This window comes from Xenopus tropicalis, chromosome 5, assembly GCF_000004195.4.
Source record: "Xenopus tropicalis strain Nigerian chromosome 5, UCB_Xtro_10.0, whole genome shotgun sequence".
Taxonomy (NCBI): Eukaryota; Metazoa; Chordata; class Amphibia; order Anura; family Pipidae; genus Xenopus; species Xenopus tropicalis.
This window is the reverse complement of record NC_030681.2, coordinates 56505215-56527566: the sequence shown is the minus strand read 5'-3', so window position 1 is coordinate 56527566 and position 22352 is coordinate 56505215. Positions and strand designations below refer to the sequence as shown.

The window sequence follows — 22352 nt, the reverse complement described above, 5'->3', positions numbered from 1 at the left end:
GTAATTTGGATCTCCATACCTTAAGTCTACTAAAAAATCAATAAAACATTAATTAAACCCAATAGTATTGTTTTGCATCCAATATGGATTATTTATATCTTAGTTTGGATCAATTACAAGGTACTGTTTTATTACTACAGAGAAAATGGAAATCAGTTTTAAAATTTTAAATTATTTGATTAAAATGGAGTCTATGGGAGAGAGGCTTTCCATAATTCATAGCTTTCTGGATAACGGGTTTCCAGATAAGGATCCCATACCTGTATAAATAAATCTAAAGCAACTGAACTCATCATTGTAATCATTGAAGAAGTTTCACTACTCATCCGAGCAGCTTCCTCAGTTCAACTGACTGATATGGGAAGTCCTATATGTCACATGTACTCTTACAAAGTGCCATTGTGATTGGAATATTGGAACTCTTCAGAAAGGTGACATCTGAAACTCACAGGTATGAATGCTGTGGAGTTACTTTGAAAGGATTACCAAAGTATCATGCAACTCATCGAAACAGGTGTTACTTGTTAGAGTTGCATGAATGCATGTGTTTAGGGATGGTTTCTCCACTTTAACATGAATAGTCTCTTTTACACCTCTTTCAAACCAGCGGTCTTCTTTGTCCAAAATTTGGACGTTGCTATTCTCAAAGGAAAGTCCCTTGTCTTTTAGGTGTAGAAATACAGCAGAGTCTTGACCTGCAGAGTTCGCCCTCCTGTGTTGAGCCATTCACTTGGAGAGCAGTTGCTTTGTCTCCCCAATATAAAGGTCTGTAAACTCCTCGCTACACTGGACTGCGTATACAACATTGCTTTGTTTTTCTTCGGTGTTGGAACCTTTGGGTGTACAAGTTTTTGTCTCAGTGTGTTGCTAGGTTTGAAAAACACAGGGATGTGGTGTTTGTTGAAAATTCTTCTGAGTTTCTCTGACACTCCCGCTACATATGGGATGACTATATTGCACCTGCTCTGTGTCTCGGGATGGTTATTTCTTTTGGTGGTTCTGTTGGGCTTAGTTGCTGTTGTTTTGACAAAGGCCCAGTCTGGGTAGCCACAAGCTTTCAGTGCTCCTCTGAGATGCTTGTGTTCCTTGTCCTTGGACTCTGTATCGGTTGTCACACTTGTGATGTAGAGTTCTGTTTTCAAGTTACCACCCTCTTGGATATCAAACAGTCCAAAAAAGCAAGTTTGTTCTCATGGACATCCTCCCTTGTGAACTTGATGTTACTGTCCACTGAGTTAATGTGTTCTGAAAAGGCCACCACTTCATTGGATCTGATTTTAACCCAAGTGTCACCTACATACCTGAACCAATGACTTGGTGCAGTTCCATTGAATGTAAGTAAGGCGTTCCTTTCCACTTCCTCCATATACAAGTTTGCTACAATGGGAGAAAAAAATGGGTTGAAAGAGGTGTAAAAGAGGCTATTCATGTTAAAGTGGAGAAACCATCCCTAAACAGAGGCAGGGGCCTTCCACACCATCTGTCTGCAACAAACAATGCTGTTCTAACATCTGTACCCCGGCAGTTTAAGAACTCTTCACACATCCATTCATGCAACTCTAACAAGTAACACCTGTTTCGATGAGTTGCATGATACTTTGGTAAGTAAAGTAACTCCACAGCATTCATATCTCTGTAAGTTTCAGGTGTCATTGTGCCATTGTGATTGGATTAGTGGAAGAGTTCATATGCTGAGGACTTCCCATACCAGTCAGTTGAACTGAAGAAGCTGCTTGGATGAGTAGTGAAGCTTCTTCAATGATTACTTAACAAGTTGTGACTTTTCCAAGATTTGCTATGTGTCAAAAATGTTAAAATCCGAATCCAACAGTTTGCAAGCTAAAACTTGCCCCAGATCATGTAAAAGTCAATGGCAGATATTCCTTTCCTTCCCAGGAGGATCCTTATTTTGCTTCAAAACTTTAGAAATTTCCAATGTTTTTTTGTGCAACAATTTGAAAAAGTCACAAGCCGTACAAATTAGAATTTCTGTGACTTTTTCTACACATGCTTTTTCATTTCAGATTTTTTAGTAAATGTCAGACATTCATGGAAATTAGTGTATTTAAATTTTAAAATCTGCCCCTTAGAATGGATATATTTTATTATTAGACAAGAAATTGAGGTGTCACAACAACTTGAAATCAAAAACAACAAGTGCAATAAATCAAATAAACCACTGTCCTGCTATTGTCTTCACTTCCTTCTGCAGGGGGGCTTCTAGGCTGAAAAATGCATGACACAAACAGCCGAACCACTCCCACTGTGTACACACGTACAGAAGACTGAGCTTCTTCCCTAGCTCTTAAATTATTTCTTAGATACCTGATAAGATTTAAAAAAATGTTAATTGTTGCTCAATGGAACCATATCAGGTAAAAAATACAGTATGATGTGTGGCTAGGGGTCCTAACGGTTAAAAATATTTTTGGTGGCTAGCAGCCAACAAACAATTGTTGTCAGGGATAAAAAAAAAAATCATATTGGTGGCCCGGGGCCTCAACAGTTGAATACAATTGTAGGCAGGCAAATTACAAAATTACTTTGGTGGTCAGGGGCCCAATAATTTAAAAACTTTGGTGACCAAGGGCTCCTGAACTTAACAAAAAAGAACATTGGTGGCCTGGGGCCCCTAAAGGTTAAAAATATTAAATTGCTGGCCAGGAGAAAGAGTGACTAGCTCAACATGGTATATATTTACTGCCTAAAACATAACATATTGGCATGTCGGCATGCGAGCCCTGAATCTAAGGAGAACCAGTAAAAAAACCAGAAGAATGTAGTGTGGTGACGGGAAACCTTGGTGAGGGGGCCAAAAACTGGTAACTCCTAAAAAAATAGGGGAAGTTGACAGCTCTGCCAGATGAACAGTTGGAGGGAATAGCCAATCACAGGCCTGCAGCACACAAGCAAATACAGGCTTCATTTCAGGTCAGTCTAACTGCTGATTGGTTCCTATCCTATAGTGACTGAGTGCCGCCAACTCCCCTGCACAGCCTGGAAAAGCAGCCAGCAGTAAGTAGACACATGGGCACATTCCTTCTATATTTAAGAGAGTATAATGCACTGCACATTCTCGTTTCGTTTACACAATATGTCACCTTTAATAGTGAAAGTGCACCTAAATACACCTAAAAGTCTGTAGTTTAGGACAATCCCCTTGACTATTTATTGGACTGCAAAGGCCAGTAAGTAGTACAGTATGTGTGAGATTTTAACTAATGTAATGCATGCCACTAATGCATCACTTTGTGGTATGCACGACCGTTTAACTTATCCCATTCTAGTCTTCCAAATACTTTACTTACCTTCCCACAACCTACGCCTATGAGTTATGAGAAAACATGATATCCCGAAGATCCATGATCTACAAAAGTATAAAAAAAAAGTTCTGATGACTATATCCATGAATAATTCAAGAACGTTTTCTGGCTGTAAACATAATAATACAATATGCCTTAAAGGAGGATGACAGAATTAGCTTTTAGTAAACAGCAGTGCATATTATTTCGTATTTAGGTGGCTAACAGTAAATAAAGAGGGCAGAGGTGTATGTATTTTTAGGAAGAGTGTTCAGGCTGAAAAAAAACAAACACACACCACACCACAATACACCACCCCCCATGCCTATGCATTCTCATGAAAGAACACTTCATAGAAAAAAATGAAGTTTCAATGGTTTAAAAAGACATGGAAACATCAAACGTGCTAAATATATTTGTTTATTATTAAATCCCTAGATCAATGCAGTACATAAGGGTTAGTACCAGATCTATAAAACTCAGAGGGCACATAACATTAGGGTTACTGATCACATCTAATTAAGAGCTCCTTTTAAAAGTTTGTTTAAGAAAACTATCGTTACAGGGCTGGATTTCAGAATAGGGCACCCCCCGGCTTTCGCCGTCTGCCCACTTTGACTAAAGTTTCTGCGTGCCCGGTCCCCATTGCTGGGCATGACCCAACTGTCTTAGTATATTGGTAGTAATGACAAACTTGTAGGTTGTAAGGACAACCTTAAAGAGTGAGTTAAGGGATCTCGGCTCCAAGGAAAGGTCCTTCAATATAATTTTTTCTGAAGTTTTGCCTGTGCCACGTGCAAGTTTAGGAGACAGCGGGAGCTTAGGGAGCTAAATGCCTGGCTCAAGTTGAGGAAGTAAGGAGGGGTTTGGGTTCCTAGAGCACATGGCTGACTTTCTTTGGGGTGCAATCTATATAGACAGATTGCACCTCAATGGAAGAGGGTCCGCTGTGCTGGGGGAAAGAATGGCTAAGAGGCTGGAGGACCATTTAAACTAGGCAAGAGTGAACTAGAGTTTTATGGGAAAACTAGAGTAGACCGGGCACTGGGATTAGCAATGGGTCATGAGGGCAGAGTGAGAGGGGCATACAGTGTACCAGCTAAGTAGATTCCTCTGTTACAAGGAAAACAGTCTAATATTAATCTTAGATCTAATAATCCATTACCTAATGTAAATATCAGAGGGAAAAGTAGTAATCTCCGCTGCATGCTGGCTAATGCACGGAGCTTGTCAGGGAAATTAAGAGAGCTGGAGTCTAATGCATGTACTGAAAATTATGATTCCATTGGTATCCCTGAGACCTGGTGGGGTAAAATGTGACTGGGCTGTGAATTTAAATGGTTACACTCTTTTTAGGAGGGACAGAGGGATTAAAAGGGGTGGAGGGATTTATCTTTATGTAAAGCCAGATTTAAAGCCATGTGTTAAAGAAATTACCAGAGGTGTGGAACCCCTTTGGGTAGAGATTTCAGTAGGGCTAAAGGTTACAAAGAAAATGATCATTGGTGTATGCTATAAACCACCCGTATAAGTGAGGAGGATGAGGCCCAGCTACTATTGCAAATGAAGGCCTCACAACTAGGTCCATTTGTTATTATGGGGGAATTTAATTATCCAGATGTTGATAAGTGCTAAGTAAGGCACTTTGGTAGAAATTATATAAATATGAGTTATACACTAAATGGTTGTGTGTTGGGGGTATCCTTAATTGAGAAGGATCTGGGGATTTTTGTACATAACAAGTTATCTAATTCCAGGCAGTGTCATTCTGTGGCTACTAAAGCAAATAAAGTGCTGTCTTGTATAAAAAAGGATGTTGAAAATTTTCGGCTCTAGTCCTTAAAGTGATACTGACTCCAAGGATTAAATGATTTTTACATCTATCATAGCACTGTCTTTGCATGCTATTTATGATTTTGCCTTAAAAGTTTTCCTGATGCTTTTACATTACTTATTAGATCCCCCATGTTCCTCTGTGAGGGGGCGGCCATATTTGTGCAGCAGGAGTCCATTAGCATTAGAAGCTATAACTGACAGGCTGAGAAGGGACTGTCAGGTTGGTAGAACAGTCAGGTTTAGGAACTTCAAGTAACAATTACTTACAAAAGCAGCCCTATGAACGAAAAATGATCAACATGACCTATAGGTAACGTTTAATGTACATTCATATTTTGAAAAATAGTTTTTTTTGGTGTCAGTATCACTTTAAGATTTATTAATGAGCTGGAGAAAGTGCAGAAATGTGGACTAAACTGGTAAAGGGGACAGAAGATTTGAACTATGAGGATAGACTGTCAGGGTTGGGGTTGTTTTCTCTGGAAAAAGTCACTTGGGAGGGAACATGATTACTCTGTACAAGTACATTAAACAAAAAAATGATCAGCACACCAGAGGCCACCTCTATAGAAGCCTTAAAGAGGGGCCTGGATGAGTTTTTGAACAAGCATTGTATCCAAGGCTATTGTGATACTAATATCTACAGTTAGTATCGATTTTGAGATATATATATATATATATATAGTTTACGTATGTTAGTGTATAGATAGTTCTGTATACGTTTGTGTAAGTGCTGGGTTCACTTAATAAAGGTTGAACTTTTGATGAACTCTGGTCTTTTTTCAACCCTATGTAACTATGTAGCCATGTAAACTGCATTCTGTCCTCTTAAAGGCTCTGACAGTATTGCAACAGCATGGCTCCATAGTGAGAGAAAAAGTCTGGCTGCTAAACTAGTCTGCCTGCAGTCCAGACCTGTCATTCGTTAAAACCATTTAGCTCATTATGAAACATAAAATATGAAAAAGAGACCTGGAACTTTTGGCCAGCTGAAGTTATATATTAGGTAAGATTGTGATGACATTTCAAGTGTAAAACTACAGCAATTGGTCTACTCAGTTGGCAGTTGTTTCTTTAGAGTGTTGATAAAGAACATGTAAAGCCTACATTTGCCTACAATGTATATCAGTTGGGCACGTCTCCCCCACCCAAATGGCATCATTTGTACTGCATATATCCCCTCTATTTGCCAGCAACATTACATATTCCTAAAGCAAATAGCAGCTTTCACCCGGTGGACATTTTTTCTCTGACACATCATAAGTTTTTATCTGCAAACAGCATACACACATAGACCCCTATTTAGCGTACATTTCATCAAGACTGCAGGCTCACACAGGCAAAACTTCCTATGATGAAACGTTCTGCTTTGTTTGATCACTGTAATGATTAAGCTGAGTTCAGCAGAAAAAAATAGGAGCAGACAGCTAGAGCTGTCTTCATTGGCTGCTAGAATGGAGGGTGTGTTTAGTATTCTGAGCTGAGAAAAACTGAGCATGCCCAGGAGCCAACAGCCAAAGCAAATTCCTGAGGGAGGGGGCCAAATGGGTTACAGGAGGAGAAGGAAATCTAAGTGATTAAGGGGATGTTGCAGCCTTATTATTAACCTTTGAACAACCAGTGTGGCAGGTATTGAAAGATTTCAAAGAGGCTGTTTATTGATTACATTTTTGTGTGAAGGGTTTACATGTCCTTTAAAAAGAACATGCCCTGTCCTAACTTCTTTCTAACATGCTGATGCCATCATATTACAAATAAGCATATATTTTTCACAAATTAATTAAAATTTCAATTAAATATAGGGTTTAAATAATCTGAATATTACCCCGGTCCCTTTTTATTTACATTTTACAGTGTCCCAACTTTTTTGAAAAAGTGTAAAATAAAAAGTGACAACACCCCTTTAAAGGGGTAGGGGTAAAACAACAGCTTGGAACTCCCAGTGATTCTCATCTTAAGACACTCCAGTGATTCTAGTTGCTTACCCATTACCCCTGGCTGGTGTGCCTCTTCTTCTTCAAAAAAGGACAGGCTATGGTTTGATCATGGCACCCCCAGTGATTTAACCTGCCCTTGAATTGCCAGAGCTTCCCATTGCAGAGATTTCAGCAACAGTGTAGTGAAAGTTATGTTAATTTAGGTAACTCCTGCAAAATTTGTTGTATCTTTCCTAGAAACATAGAAACCTACTAAGTTATGTCTAAAGAAATGCATAGAGGCAGAGGCAGGCAGGGGCAAACTACACTGACCACCAATCAATTCAAAAACTAATTGACCCCCAACGAACGGATATTTTAGCATAGTGATCATTTGAACTATTCATATGGACTAATTATTATAGAGTAACATAGTGATTATATTGGAATCTATTTACTGAATTATATGAAATTTTCAGAGCAGTATTATTGGAAAAAACGTTTCTTTTGTATTAACTTCCGTAACTTTGGTATCAAGCAATGACAAGCAGAGCTGCGTCGCAGGGGCAGGAAGATTTGTAGGGTCAAATTTGAGGCTAACTGTACTAACCCTGAATTACTTGACTGACATTAATGGGACTATTTATATGAACTACATGTTATATAGAGTAACAGAGCTGTTTATATTGGGATCTACTGAATTGTATGATCTCTCTCCTACATGAACTTTCCAACTGTATAATGACTAGTCACTGGGCCCCTAAACTATGGAAACATTGCAGCTGATTATCAGTCCCACTGGGCCCCCCAACAGTTGCAGGGTCTATTTCCTCTATAATTATAGTTGCTAATGATTCTTGAGTTTTTATCATAGTATCTGTGGATGAACAAATGTATCCAACAAATTCAACCTATTGTCCTAGCAAAACCTACTTATCTGCTTTTGATTGTGTAGTGCACACAAGAGGCGTCATCAAATATTTTGGAACTGTGCTTGTGTTCATGGGGGGGGGGGCATATAAATTAATTGGGTGGGGCCCTAAAGTTTCTAGTGGTTGCCCTGTGTAAGGTTACTTCTTCATCTCCTTCGTCCTCTCCAAAAAGCTACCAAACAGATCCATCAAACAGTAAGGATACCAGAAAACGTGCAAACATGAAACTCAACACCAAGGATCCAACAGATAAAACTCATACTCACACAATTTTTTGGAGTTGTTTGACGCCACAAAACACAATGTTGCTGTACCTCATTTGAAAAATTATTACAGACTAAAATTGCCTAGTTGAATATACATATGTACATTAAATGAGGTTGAAAAAAGAAATTTGTCCACCAAGTTCAACCATTTGCTGAAATCCTTCCCACCCATGTCTTCCAGTTCAATAACAGAAAAACATGTTTTTTTATATTTTCTATGCATTGTGTTTTAATATTGTCATTGAACGCTAATTTAGAATATCCTAATTTATAGGGGTACACTATTCTCTATATAAAATAAATCTGGACCCACTTTCCATTTTCACTAAACCAATAAATAAAAAATTTGTTGCATTTTTGTCATTATTACAAAAGAAAAAAACTCACAAAACCTGCTAGGTACTCCTTTATAAATATGCAGCACTGATTTTAAACAGAACACAGGCTACAAAAAAATTACCCAAGTTTATTGACAGCTTTACTTGTGTTTTCTTTCAAGGGTAAAATACAGAGTGAAAAATAGAGAACTGTTGATTTTGAAGCTTTGGATAATAGAGTTAACTAAAAAGCATAGCTTTGAGAATCACACCTCCAATTGAGGCGATATAGCAAAGTGATTTCAACCCCCACCCCCATAATTTCAAGTAATGTCACAAATTACATAGGAACTACTCAAACAATATATAGTGACAGACATGCCCAATTTTATTATAGGCACAGATATAACTTATGACAGCATCAAAAAGGAAGTCTGTTGCTACAACACAATTGTCTAAATGCCTTTTACTTTATATTACCTGTATGGTAGTACACAGGTAACTTAATCATCAGCGTGATTTTATAACACAAATATGCTGGAGCTTGTGTCTCAGGTATATATTTTATAGTCCATAGAAAATTTTCCTTTATAAAAAATTATATTAAAATATTTTCAAGTCTCAGTTATTAATGTGATTCATTTATCGGTCTTGTGATTTTTCTGTGGTTTCTGTTAGGCTTCCAGCTTGGAGATTTTCTTTATATTTCAAGTAGTCTCGTCTTTTATCAAAGTATTTCATCTGTGTAAAATAAAAAAGTAACATTATAGAAAAACAGCCTCTATGAATACAAATAATTCATTTATACAGGCATGGGACCTGTTGTGCAGAATGCTGGGGACCTGGGTTTTTCTGTAATTTGGGTTTCCAAAGTTTGTCAACTAAAAAAATTATTTAAACAATAAACCCAGTAGGATTGTTTTATCTTCAATAAGGAATTTTTTTTTTTAAGGTCAGTTTTTATTGTTTTGTAATACAAAAACAAAACACATCAAAACAAAACATTCAAATAGCCATAGTTTCCAGGTCTATAGATTGTACATCAGAGCCATTGGAGAAAATTATAGGTTGTTTAGCACATTCTATAATCGATACAGAGTGACAAAGATAAAAATACTATTACATAGTTAGTCCAACCATGGTGACCAGATACGTTCAAATTTGTTCCGAGTAGCCCTTACTTCTGAGGTAATTTCGTTAACAAGGTAATACCATTTATAAAACTAATTGTTTTGCCTTCAATAAGGATTAATTATATCTTAGTAGGGATTAAAAATAAGGTTCTGTTATATTATTGCATGTTTTAAAATTTGGAATTATTTGATTACATTTTTTCTTGATAATAGGTTTCCACAGTATATATATTATTTGGAAATAATACCCCTCAATGAAAAAAGCAAAAGAAAACATAAAAATCAGTAATTTTTCCTTAGTTTTATATCTGTGTTTGTGTGTGATGGCTGTAACCTACCCATTGTTGTGGACAGTTGTTTTTAAAACTCTGTCTCAAGTTCTGACACTTTGAAGCATCTTCATTATTAGCATCCAAGCACTGCCAGTATTCGTCTCGAGCATCCCAGCATGCTTGTCTTTCCTTTGCTGTAGGAGCAGCCATTTTTACCTCTGGATAAATAAAATGAATGACACCGGTCAATGATTCAAGGAGTAAATTTTAGAATGTATATATTTATACATACATAAATATCGGTCCTTGGAGTGTCTGCACTAAACTGCATAAATCATATAGAGTACACAATCAAATTGGATATACAAAAACTGTTTTTAGACAGGCACACCCTGTAGACTACAATCTCATTTCAATAAATAAATAAATATACACATATAAACATATATATTTGGACTAAATAAAACCTCACTTTTTTTGACTATATATATATATATATATATATATATATATATATATATATATATATATATATATATATATATATACACACACATACTGGAACAAGGACAGCACTCCTAGGATTTAAAGAGTTGTGAGCAAAATGTAAATGCAAAAATAGAAAGGTTTATTACTCAACGTTGAGTAATAAACCTTTCTATTTTTGCATTTACATTTTGCTCACAATTCTTTAAATCCTAGGAGTGCTGTCCTTGTTCCAGTTCATTTTTTTGTACTAGCACCCAGGTTTTGTTGCTGCAAATGGTGTGCACCCTATGGACTATTTTATATACATACGTACACACACAAAAATAGGGGCACAGATTTATAAAAATGCGAGAGTTACCACAGAAAAAAAATCACCACTGGATAAAAACACTTCTAAAAATCCTATAGGAATGAATAGAAAGTGGGTAAAAATGCTGTAGTGAAATCTAATCTCCAGTCTCGATAAATCTGTATACATACACACACATATATATATATACGCATATACATTAACCCACATTCTCCTTGAGCACAAAACTCCAGTTGAATAAACAGGGATGGATGGTGGGGACAGGGGAGGGTTGGGGAATGACAGCCAGGGTCTGCCTTGTGTGCTGTCCAGCTTTGGCCTGGCTCTAGGAAAAAAAAACCTAATGCATTTCAAATAACCCTGTGGTCAGTGAGTACTGACTGGAATGAGGTTTGCCTTTTAGATGCCACAAAAAGGCAGATTAAAGCTCAAAAATGTACACAAACAATTCTGGCCTGAAATACAACTCATGTGTGCACTGACAGATAGATGTTATTTCTGCTTATTGGTTTACAGTGCATTAGCCTAAATGCCTATGTAGAAACCACTACAGGGCTCATTAATCAAGCGCAGTGCGCACCTTGTTCTTTTCCCAGCAGTCAGTTGCACGTAAAAGCACTTTCATTAAAGGTACTTGTATCTAAAATTAAATACCGTATATACTTGAGTATAAGCCGTTCCGAATATAAGCCGAGGTACCTAATTTTACCTAAGAAAAACTTATTGACTCGAGAATAAGCCTAGGGTGGTAGTGAGTTTCTTTTTTTTTTTTTGTTCTATACCGTACTGTATGTAACTTTAAATTACGGAAATTAATAATAATTAAACAGTATTCACCTGTATTAGCAATGCTGATCACATGATATGGATATACCTGATCAGTATTGCTAATACTGGTAAATACTGTACTTAGAAAACCTCTTGGTAGGGGATGGGTTTTGCACAGAGCAGCTGGTTTCTTCCAGCGAGGAAATGAAAACCAGCCGCTTTGTTTTGTCCAAAAAAAAATCTTGTATTGCACCCGACTCGAGTATAAGCCAAAGGTGACTTTTTCAGCACATTTTGGGTGCTGGAAAACTCGGCTTATACTCGAGTATATACAGTAAGCTCCTTGCGCTTACATATAGTTGGGCTTGGTGCTGCTTTGAAGCAGAGGAACCCTGGAGTTACCGCCACCTCTGGACCAGGCAAGTAGCTCCAGGGTTCCCTCAATGCTCTACGCCAATAGGCGCAGCACACCTGTGTCAATATAGGGAGCACACGTCATTCAGACGTGGAAAACTGGAAATGACACCAGGCAGACTTTAAAAATATTCAGTGCAATTGCACACAATTTGTGACACAGTTCACAAGCAGTTTGTGATTTGTGTCCACCATTATGGTGGACACAAAATACAAACTGCTTGTGAACTGTGTCACAAATTGTGTGCAATTCTGGGAAAACCATGACATGACAAAAAAACAACACTGCAATTGCAGATGCAAATGAGCCCTCAAGTGTGACATAAACCTAATTGCTGTAACAGAGACTACTAACCCCACTGTGTGTCCTTTTCATTTACCCCTTAAACTGTGCAGTATAAACTAGTTCTGCTGCTCAGATTGGCGGTGGAGATATTGGAAGGAATATGGTTTCCCTTTAGGTTAACTTTTAGTATGTTAATGAAAGTCTATACGTAGCAGCTTTTTAATTGGTCTAAATTTTTTTAAATTCTTTATAGTCTTTGAATTATTCCTCTTCTGACTTTCTAGCTTTTAAATGGGGGTCACTGACCCAAGCCGCCACAACACTATTCCTCTGTGAGGCTACAATTTTATTGTTATTGTTACTTTATATTACTTATCTTTCTATTAAGGCCCTCCTCCATTCATATCCCTGCCTCTCTATCAAACTTGTTGCTAACCTAAACTGGACCCTAGCAATCAGATAGCTGCTGAACAAAAAGCTAAGTATTTCAAAAACTGCAAATAATAAAAAATAAAGGCCAATTGCAGATTGTCTCGGGATAGCACTCTCTACATCATACTGAAAGTTAATTTAAAGGTGACCAACCCCTTTTATGTGAGCCAGAATGATTTAGGCACAGACCCGTACTTGGGGTCTTGACCTTTTCTAGAAAAAACTTACCTGCCTCCTATATTTTTAAAATTTTTCCCATTAATAACATTGGAATCAATAAAATAACAGCCAGGTGTGATTATATATATCATATATCATATTTTTAATTATGAACCTAATGATACAGGATTATATATAGAGATGACAACTAATACCATATCATAGATTCGTAAAATTCCTGTCTATATATTTTTCAGATAATATATTTAAGCATGAGAAAAAAACCCAGCTCTGAATCATTACTCTCTAATAATATCGGGATGAGTTAACTTTTGTGTAGAATGGCAGCAAGAGAAGAAATAACCTACTGCACATTACCAGCCACTGTCTCTCTTTGAACATGTACGTGTGCTGTATTCATTTAGTCATAGCGAAATACGTACAATACTAAACACTGACCTGGGCAAACCAGCCCGTGATTCCCACACAACGTAGTATCTCCACTATCACCTTGAACCCCGGGGAAACCGGCTCACAAGTACCTCACAAACGAGCGTCGCTTGATTAAAGCGTCACACATTCGGAACAGCCGCCATTTTCCTAACTGGCAAGCGTTTATGTATTAGGGAAGGCGACGCAGTGACGTCGGCGATGGTGATTGCTGATTTGCTTATCCCGTTTTGCTTAGTTGCGATACGTCCCTGAGGAGTTTCGTTTTGTGTTGGTAATATTCTAGATAGCCGCTGAAAAAACTGTTGAGGAGCTAGCCTTAAATATACTCAATCCATTTTTTTTATTTGTGAATTTGAGTACTAATTGTGTGTGATGGTCATCTCGCAGATCTTTGTGGTGACAGATCATAAAATACATTCCATGTGTTATAGATCATATTATAAATTATATGCCATGGCCCTAAATAGATGATTTAAAGAGCAACTAAACCCAGAGCATCTTAGTTTAAGTGTTAGTCCTTTGCAAACCCCTGTTACTGCATCACCCTCACTGACTCCAGGGGGCCCATTTACTTACTCACGAACCGGGCGAATGTGTCCGATTGCGTTTTTTTCGTAATGATCGGTATTTGTCGATTTTTTCAGAAAATTGTCGCGACTTTTTCGTTACCAATACGATTTGCGCGAAAAAACTCGAGTTTTTCGTAGCCGTTACAATGCGCTCGTATTTTGTCGCGACTTTTTCGTAGCCTTAGTGCCGAGTACGAAAGATTCGGATTCATTCAAGCTTCAGTATGGTGACTTTACTTGGGCCAGGTTGGAGCTGCAAGGTGCCATTGAGTCCTATGGGAGGCTTCCAAAATCATGCTAAGTCTGAAAGTTTCGCCCGCCACTTACGAGCGCTCAATACGAAAAAGTCGCGACAAGATACGCGCGCATCGTAATGGCTACGAAAAACTCGTGTTTTTTTGCGCAAATCGTATTGGTAACGAAAAAGTTGCGACAATTTCCGAAAAAGTCGTAAAGGTGCAGAAAAAATCGCAAAAAATACGAAAAAGTCGCAAAATGTTCGTTTTCCAATCAGATTTTTCCAATTCGGATTCGAATTCGTGTCTTAGTAAATGTGCCCCCAGGTCTCCAAATGCTGAGCAGCACAGCTGTTTTGGTAGCTGACATATTTGGCTCATATCCTCTGCATATCCATACCTCCCAACATTTGAAAATTGAAAAGAGGGGCACATTTTGGCCACGCCTGCTTTTGTGGCCACGCCCCAATTACCACGCCCCATTAAAAATACTCCTTTTATATAGTTGAAATCAGACGCGGGATCAGACGCAAATGTGCTATACCCTCAAACTGTACTACCTAAGGAAAACAATATAGCAACTCCTACATGTAAAATACTAGGGGTAGCTAAACATCAAATGCACCTATACATAAACAGAGTTGTATATTTTGTAGTAAAACTAACATGAGTGACCTTTGGCCAGACTCTAATTAGATGCCAGCAGTATCTGGTTGAACCAATAACCTTAATGAAGAAAAATACTGCGTTGGCCTCTGGCAAAATAATGTATTAGCCCGATTTGAAGAAAAATACTGCTCTGGCCTTGGAACAACTAATGGATCAGTCTGATTTTGCCCTGTATGTATAAACAGGGCATTTTGTTCACACCTCCCTCTCTACCTTTGAACAAACAAACCACTCCCTTCTCTAAGCAGCAGGCTTTGAGCATGTCATTATCAGAGACTTCTCGGTGAACTGGTAATTCATTTATCAGCTCCTCCCATGGTCTGTGGAATCAGGAAGTGCTACTGTCAAACTTATGTCATATTCTGTTTAGTGGCAGAAATAACAGAAACCATAAACATTTCTTAATTAAAACAAAACAATAGGCAGAAAGTATGTTCAGCAGAAGCCCTATTCATATAGCTCAGGTTGAAAAGTGGAGTACACTGTTTCTAAGGTTGGATTGCTGATACATTCTGTTACTTGCTACACTTAGGGGCTGATTTACTAATCCACGAACGGTCCGAAGGCGTCCGAATGCGTTTTTTTCGTAATGATCGCTATTTTGCGATTTTTCCGTAAATTGTCGTGACTTTTTCGTAGCCGTTACGACTGTTTCGCAAATTGTCGCGACTTTTTCGTAGCGTTACGACTTGCACGAATTGTCACAACTTTTTCGTAGCCTTTGCGCCGAGTACGAAAGTTTCGGATTCATTCAAGCTTCAGTATCATGACTTTTCTTGGGCCAGGTTGGAGCTGCAGAGTGCCATTGAGTCCTATGGGAGGCTTCCAAAATCATGCTAAGTCTGAAAGTTTTGCCCGCAGTTTACGAGCGCTCAATACGAAAAAGTCGCGACAATGTACGAGCAAATTGTAACGGCTATGAAAAAGTCGCAACAATTTACGATAAAGTCGTAACGGCGACGAAAAAATCGCAAAAAATACGAAAAAGTCGCAAAATGTTCGTTTCCAATCCGAATTTTTCCCATTCGAATTCAAATTCGTGGATTAGTAAATCAGCCCCTTAGTAGCACAATTCACTTTTCAGCTAAATCCTTAGGGTACGGATTTCATTTGATCTTGATGCTCGCAAGTTATGTGATGTGAAAAGCTGTGGACAATTACATTGTTTTTAAATGATGCAACTTTTTATTTTTCCCAAATTTGAATAAAAAGTTTCAGTATTTAGCTAAATCCAAAAACTATGAATGTGGTGTGTTTTATTGTGTGCTTATACAATCATAATGTTTTTAGTATAGTAATGACCATCATTTAAAATTTCAATGCCTCACATATAGCCCGAGAAGTTACGAGAAGTGCGATTGAGATGATGCTGTTGATATCACGATACTGTGGGGCGGATTTATTAACATTCAAGTTTTTACCTTGGTTTAAGTTTTTTGATGCAAAAATATTGAATTTGAGTTTCCAAAACTCGAATCTCCCAGATTTATTAAGTGCAAAAACTCAAAATACAAAATTGCGCATTTATGTATAAGTCAGTGGGAGTTATAGTTTAATTTCCCACTGTTTTTCAATTCTAGCTTTCATGATCAATAAACATTTAGCAGATTCATTAAAAATGAAGAGTAAAATCTGATTTTACTGCATTAGTGTAGTTTTTTTTAATTTTTGGCTTGGAAGCAAGTTTTTAAGGCTAAAAGAACAAACGTTTACTTTGAAAAGGAGCCTCCTGAAGCTGACAGTCTACATGGGGCTACCAAATAGTTAATCAAATCCCTTATTCAGCACCCCTTAGGAACTTTTTCAGTGCTTGTGTGGCTCCTCAACACTTTTAATATTTAAAGGGATTCTGTCATTTTTTTATGGTGTATTTTTTATTTCTAAATTACACTGTTTACATAGCAAGTAATTTACCATTTAAAATGTTATTCTTGAACCAACAAATGTATTTTTTTTGTAATATTGGTGTGTAGGCAGCCATCCCAGTGCATTGTGCCTGATTATTGTGAGCCATCACAATGCAATAAAACGGCTTTCAGACAAGCTATTGTTTCTCCTACTCAGTGTTTTTGGAGGAGTCATGACTTGGGTCAGCCAGACTTGAATTTTCACTATTGGGTGCTATTCTCATATTTACTACTAGGTGGGGCATGGGAGGATTTTTAGCAATGTAGCTGTCAGGGAGCTGTTATCTTGCTGCCTTACAATTTTTTCTGTTGTTCAGCTGGCTGCTGAGGGGAGGAAGGGGGTGATATCACTCCAACTTGCAGCACAGCATTAAAGAGTGACTGAAGTTTATCAGAGCACAAGTCACATGACTGAGGGCACCTGGCAAACAAAGAATATGTCTAGCCCCATGTCAAATTTAAAAATGAAATAGAAAAACATCTGTTGGAACAGTAACACCAAAATATGAAAGTGTATAAAAGTGATTGCAGTATAATGCATTGTTGCCCTGCACTGGTACTGAACTAGTGTTTGCCTCAGAAAGACTGCTATAATTTATGTAAAGAAAGCTGCCATGTAGCCATAGGGGCCTCCATTCAAAGGAGAAAAGGCACGTTACTTAGAAGATAATAGATACAGCCCCATCTGCTATGTAACCTGTGCCCTTTCTCCTTTTTTGCAGCTTGAATGGCTACCCCCTTGGCTACACAGCAGCTAATTTATATAAATTATAGTAGTGTATCTGACGTAAAAACACCAGGGTTTACCAGTGCAGGGCAACAGTACATTATATTTTAATTAATTTAAAGGAGAAGGAAAGTAAAAAACTGGTATAGATATATTTGATTAGGGCATCAGCCCCCCTCCTGAACCGCCGCATTGCCAACTCACCCCCTGCCTCTGGATCGGCGCACCATCCCGCAGAAGAATCTCCGGTCTTCATTATTTGGCGCCGACATTTCAAAATTGCTTACGTCACTTCCCCTTTCTCCTTGCTTCTAATGCGCATGCGCCTCTTCCTGATCGCAGTGACGTAAGCAGTACTGACTGGCACGCTTTTCTAAGTAAGTGGTTTAAATTGTTCTATATGAAATTATATGTATAAGTATAATCTTACTTTTAATTATGTTTGATACTGGTTTTGTGTGGAATTGCTGTGGGATAGTGGGACTGTGGGATGGCTGGTGGATGTGGGATAGCATTCCGATTGGACAATAGAGTGAAGTGGGCGGGGCTAACTGGGTCAAGCATTTCTTCAGGAACTTCAGATCTTGAAAAGAAAAAAAAAACGGAGCTCTCTGCTGTGCAGTGCGCATGTCTTTGTCCAGGACAATCTGTGTTCAGTGAGACCAGGGAGCTGCAGAGGCTAGGAGCAGGTACTGTATTTACTGACAAGACTTTTCCATGTCAGAGCCAGATTAAGCAACAGAAGGGTGAGTTTAGGAAATATGTTTATGACTGTATTAAGGCTAAGTTATTGAGCTCATGTTGTTTTTAGACTTTCCTTCTCCTTTAAAACACTATCATTTTTTGGTGTTACTGTTCCTTTAAAAAACTGATTTCAGTGCAGTATTCTGCAGAAGCAGCACTATTAACTGATACGTTTTAAAAAAACACGCTTTTCCATGACAGTATTGCTTTAAATGTGGCTCATGGTTAAAAAAGGTTGAGGACTACTACCTTAGAGATTGGGTCAGACCTTTTTTTCATTGAAAAGTGCCCCAGCTCACTATGCCAGTGAGCGCTGCTTAGCCACCTTCTTTGGATTCCCTGGGATCTTTGCTGTGGGCCAGTGCAGTGCACACGTTCATTAGAGCAATGGTTCTAAATTCCGATTTTGATAAAATGGGCATGCACACAGCCCACAGTAGCTGCAAAGGATCCCCAGGACAGGAGAAAAGCTGAGAGTACTGTGCTACATAGAATATTGTCCTGGACCAGTGCATCAGCGAAGCGTCCAACGTGGGCTCTGAGGTAAGCAATAATAATGGGGGGGGGGGGGGGCATCTAACAACCCCTGGTGATTCTTATCTTTTTATCCTTTAATTGCTTACAAGATGGCAGATAATTACTGTGACTGTTTGTAAGGGAACAAGCTATAGATAGAAAAATGGAATGGATGGGCAAAATGATAAAGGTTTATGGGTAAATGAGCATCATTATCAAAGAGTGCCAGCTTGAATTCCAAAAACACCTCTGCCAACAAATATTGTATTCTCATGCTGATTAAACATGTAAATAATACAATTAGTTCATGGTGCTTGTGTTTTTGCATTTGGTTTTTTATTTCTTATTTTGCCTGCATGTTAACCATATAAAGCACAGCATCACAAATATATAAATATGATTTAAATAATATTAAATATATTTAAGACATAGACTTTTATTCAATCATGGATAAAACAAACAGTTTGCTGGGGTTAAAAAATAAAGTTATTTTAATAAATGGAAATGTAAGCTGCTAAATAGAAAATTAAGCTGTCGTTCATATGATATTTGTATTTTATAGATAAATACAGAAAACTAGTTACACGGCAAAAATGCTAAACATTTAAGTGCATAATACAAAGCAAAGAGTAAAAGCTCCTCCCTGTGTGTGCTCATAGTACACCTAGACTTTAATCTGTGTACTGTCAGCAACTCTGGAATTCCTCTAAATCTGGGTAAACAGCTCTTAGCATTTAATCTGTTACTCTGAGATCCAGAAAAGGGGAAAACATTAGCAGCCTCCAAAATGGAAATACAAGGGAATCGGAAGAAAACTGTATCTGTTGTAGGAGGGGGTTTGGTAAGTAACTCCACGTATAATACATTTTATTTTCCTGTTTATAGAATTAAAGCAAATATTTGCCACTGCTTCTATGTAAGTGAGATCAGTTTGCTAAATAATACGTTTGTGAAGCATGTTTTATAGCCACGGGTCACAAGAATACCTTTAAGGTATTAAGTGAGAGCTAAAAACTTGTGGCTGCCAAGCAGTGTATAGAAAACCCATATATCTGGGTTTGCATATTTGTCATAGCTAGTTTTCAGAGCTAAGAGAAAATCTACAGGCATCTCTTATGCTGCTCATAATTTGACAACTCTGGGCCAAACAATGATGTAAGATTCTCAGAACAATTTTGTATAACATAGGTAAAGCAGGCTTCTTGGCTTTTACTCTATGTTGTCATACATAACAAATACATAACTCAAGATGTTCAGCTAGCATCTTAAATAATGCCTCTGTGCAAACTGGGGAGTCATAGGTTTAATTAGTGTATATACTAATTAATAGTATTGGTGTTTTACCTCTCCAGTGGATTAAGTCTTGCTCTGCGGGTTGTTTTATACATGTAGTGCACATAAAATGCCTGGAACTCCCTGCTCATTCTAAAAAACTGTTATTACTCATATCATGAAACTTAGAAATTTAGGTTAGAAATCCCCATGAGGAACTTTGCAATGCTGGTTCCTGTTTTTCCAGCAGAAACCCAGCCTGTCTTTCACTTCTCTGCTCAGCTGGGGGTTTTATTACTTATGCAATATTCAGTTTGTTGTAGCTGTCCTGTGTAGGAAAAGGGCTTTTAAATCAGCCCTATTGTCTAACATATTAATGTTAATTATTTATCTTTGTGAAAATAAATATTATATCTTACTTACTTTATATTTATTGTTATGGAATTGGATGGGTTTTGGATACCCAGACCCTTGTTTTAGTGAGGAGTTAACTGCAGACTATTCCTTTGAGCTCCTCCAATGTAGTTTCAGCAATGAAATCATCCCCAGCAAACCATGACTAACAAGCTTTAACATGTGCAGTATCACTGATACGATGGAATATACAAGTTGAAATTTCATGCCTATTAGTATAATTAACATGATATAGAAATTAGTGTCCTTTGTGGCTACTCTGGCTAGAAGAATAAAGAAATCTTGTTTTCTTCTAAATTTATGTAGCAATAATAATGCTGTTTTTCAGGTTGGAAGCCTTAATGCATGTTTCTTTGCTAAGAAAGGATTCCAAGTGGAGCTCTATGAAGCAAGGGAAGGTAATTCTTTTAACAAATATTTAGACCTGCCATTGGAACTGGTTTTTGGGAAGCATTTTAATAATGCAAGGAAATGCCAGCATATTGGACTAAATTTATTGAATCAAATTCCATAGCCTACCCTGTTCTACCTGGTTAATTCTACTCTTTGAAAGAACCAAATATTTGTGACAGGCTTTTTACCTGCCTATGTCCATTAGAGGTATGTACTTAAAGGAGCAGGAAAGGTACAATCACTGGGGGTGCCAAAATAATAGGCACCCCCAGTAATTGTAATTCCTTACCTTTTGGCACCCCCCCCAGGGCTTTTACCTTTCCTTCTCCTTTAAGGACATTAAACCTGTGCACTTGAATATGCCATCTAGCAGGTAACAATAATATCACAAAAGAAGTATTCTCTAAGTATTCTAGACCTTTATTAAACAATTAAATTGTAAATTCTTCTTTAGTAGATAAACAACGTTTCTGCATTTATAAAGCAAAATACTCCTACTGTATTGTAATACACTTTTTTTCTGCATAAAAAAACAATTTTTGGCCACTATGGGTACTCTTCTTCTTTTGAGATCCTTGGACAATATAGCTTATTAATTACAAGTCATCCCACAGCAATTGCTCAGCAAGTAGCACTGAATGGTCTAAATTAAGTGTATTTTTATGCCTCTGATAAAAATTAAACCCAATGCCTGTGCTAGGGAAAGAATGTAAACAGGTCCTATTTCCTAAAGGAGTCTTTATATATTTCATGTAAATAATAATAATTTTTCATATATTTTCCAAATGTGTCAGACATGAAGCTAAAGGAGTTAGTGCTAACTTGCAACCAGTGCGGTTAACCTGGAGATCAGATTGTTGCTTTAAATTCCTTACTGGTAGTAGACTGGTGAAACTGTATTTCAAAGTAATACTCTGTTTTATTTCATTCAATATTGTTGAATGAAAAAATTGTATAACTGGGGGTAGGAGACCAATTACATTTCATCAGCTTTGGAGATGATGAGAGTGATGTTTTTAAAAAAGGTGGGAAAAATAATACATATTGCAAAGTAGCTATGTTAAAGGGGTTGTTCACCTTTAAATTAATTTTTAGTATGATGTAGAAAATGCTATTCTGAAACAAACTGCATTTGGTCTTCATTTTTTATTATTTGTGGTTTTTTAATTATTTTGCTTTTTGTTCAGCAGCTCTCTAGTTAAGAATTTCATCAGCTATCTGGTTGTTAGCATCCAGTTTAGCCTAGCAACCAGGCAGTGGTTTGAAAGAGTGACAAGAATATAAATAGAGGAGGGCCTAAAGAGAAAAATTAAAAAGTTGCTATGAATAGGGCATTCTATAACATACTAAAAGTCAACCTGAAGGTGAACCACCCCTTTAAGAAAATCTGACTGAATACCTAAACATAGCTAAATGGATGGGGCAAAATATTTGAAATATTGGAAGAAAACTTGTTTTAGTTGGCAAGTTTGGATGAAAGTTCATCTTTCAGCAGGGCAGTGATCCCAAACAGAAGGCCAGGGTAACAACAGAGTGCCTTAAAAACAAAAAGGTGAATGTCCTGCAAAGGCACATGAAAACTTTCATGTCAACTCAACTTAGAGTCTGTAGCACTTTTTA

At 37.5% G+C, this 22352-nt stretch overlaps 2 protein-coding genes across 11 annotated transcripts in view; one reads left to right on the top strand and one right to left on the bottom strand.

Annotated features, from left to right (window-relative positions):
* Positions 1-8698: 8698 nt before the first annotated feature.
* Positions 8699-22352, bottom strand: part of coa6 (cytochrome c oxidase assembly factor 6) — a 22017-nt gene continuing 8363 nt past the window's right edge. For 3 of the 6 annotated variants that reach the window (XM_012962682.2, XM_012962685.2, XM_031901489.1), the window contains 2 exons: positions 10041-10192; positions 8699-9310 (listed from right to left, as the gene is read on the bottom strand). In XM_012962682.2, the coding sequence (XP_012818136.1) occupies positions 9212-9310; positions 10041-10192 (251 nt within the window). In that variant the 3' untranslated portion in view covers positions 8699-9211. Of the gene's footprint in view, positions 9311-10040; positions 10193-13275; positions 13437-22352 lie in introns of those variants that run through there. The other 3 variants (XM_012962686.3, XM_012962683.3, NM_001171672.1) reach the window with 3 other exon arrangements.
* kmo (kynurenine 3-monooxygenase (kynurenine 3-hydroxylase)) overlaps positions 18011-22352 on the top strand; it is a 26820-nt gene continuing 22478 nt past the window's right edge. The window contains exons 1-2 of one of the 5 annotated variants that reach the window (XM_012962880.3): positions 18011-18082; positions 20668-20737. Coding sequence is in view for 1 of the 5 variants with exons in the window: in NM_001006689.1 (NP_001006690.1) it covers positions 19441-19494; positions 20668-20737 (124 nt within the window). In the remaining 4 variants the exon portion in view is untranslated. Of the gene's footprint in view, positions 18140-19374; positions 19495-20667; positions 20738-22352 lie in introns of those variants that run through there. The other 4 variants (XM_012962882.3, XM_031901646.1, XM_031901647.1 and 1 more) reach the window with 4 other exon arrangements.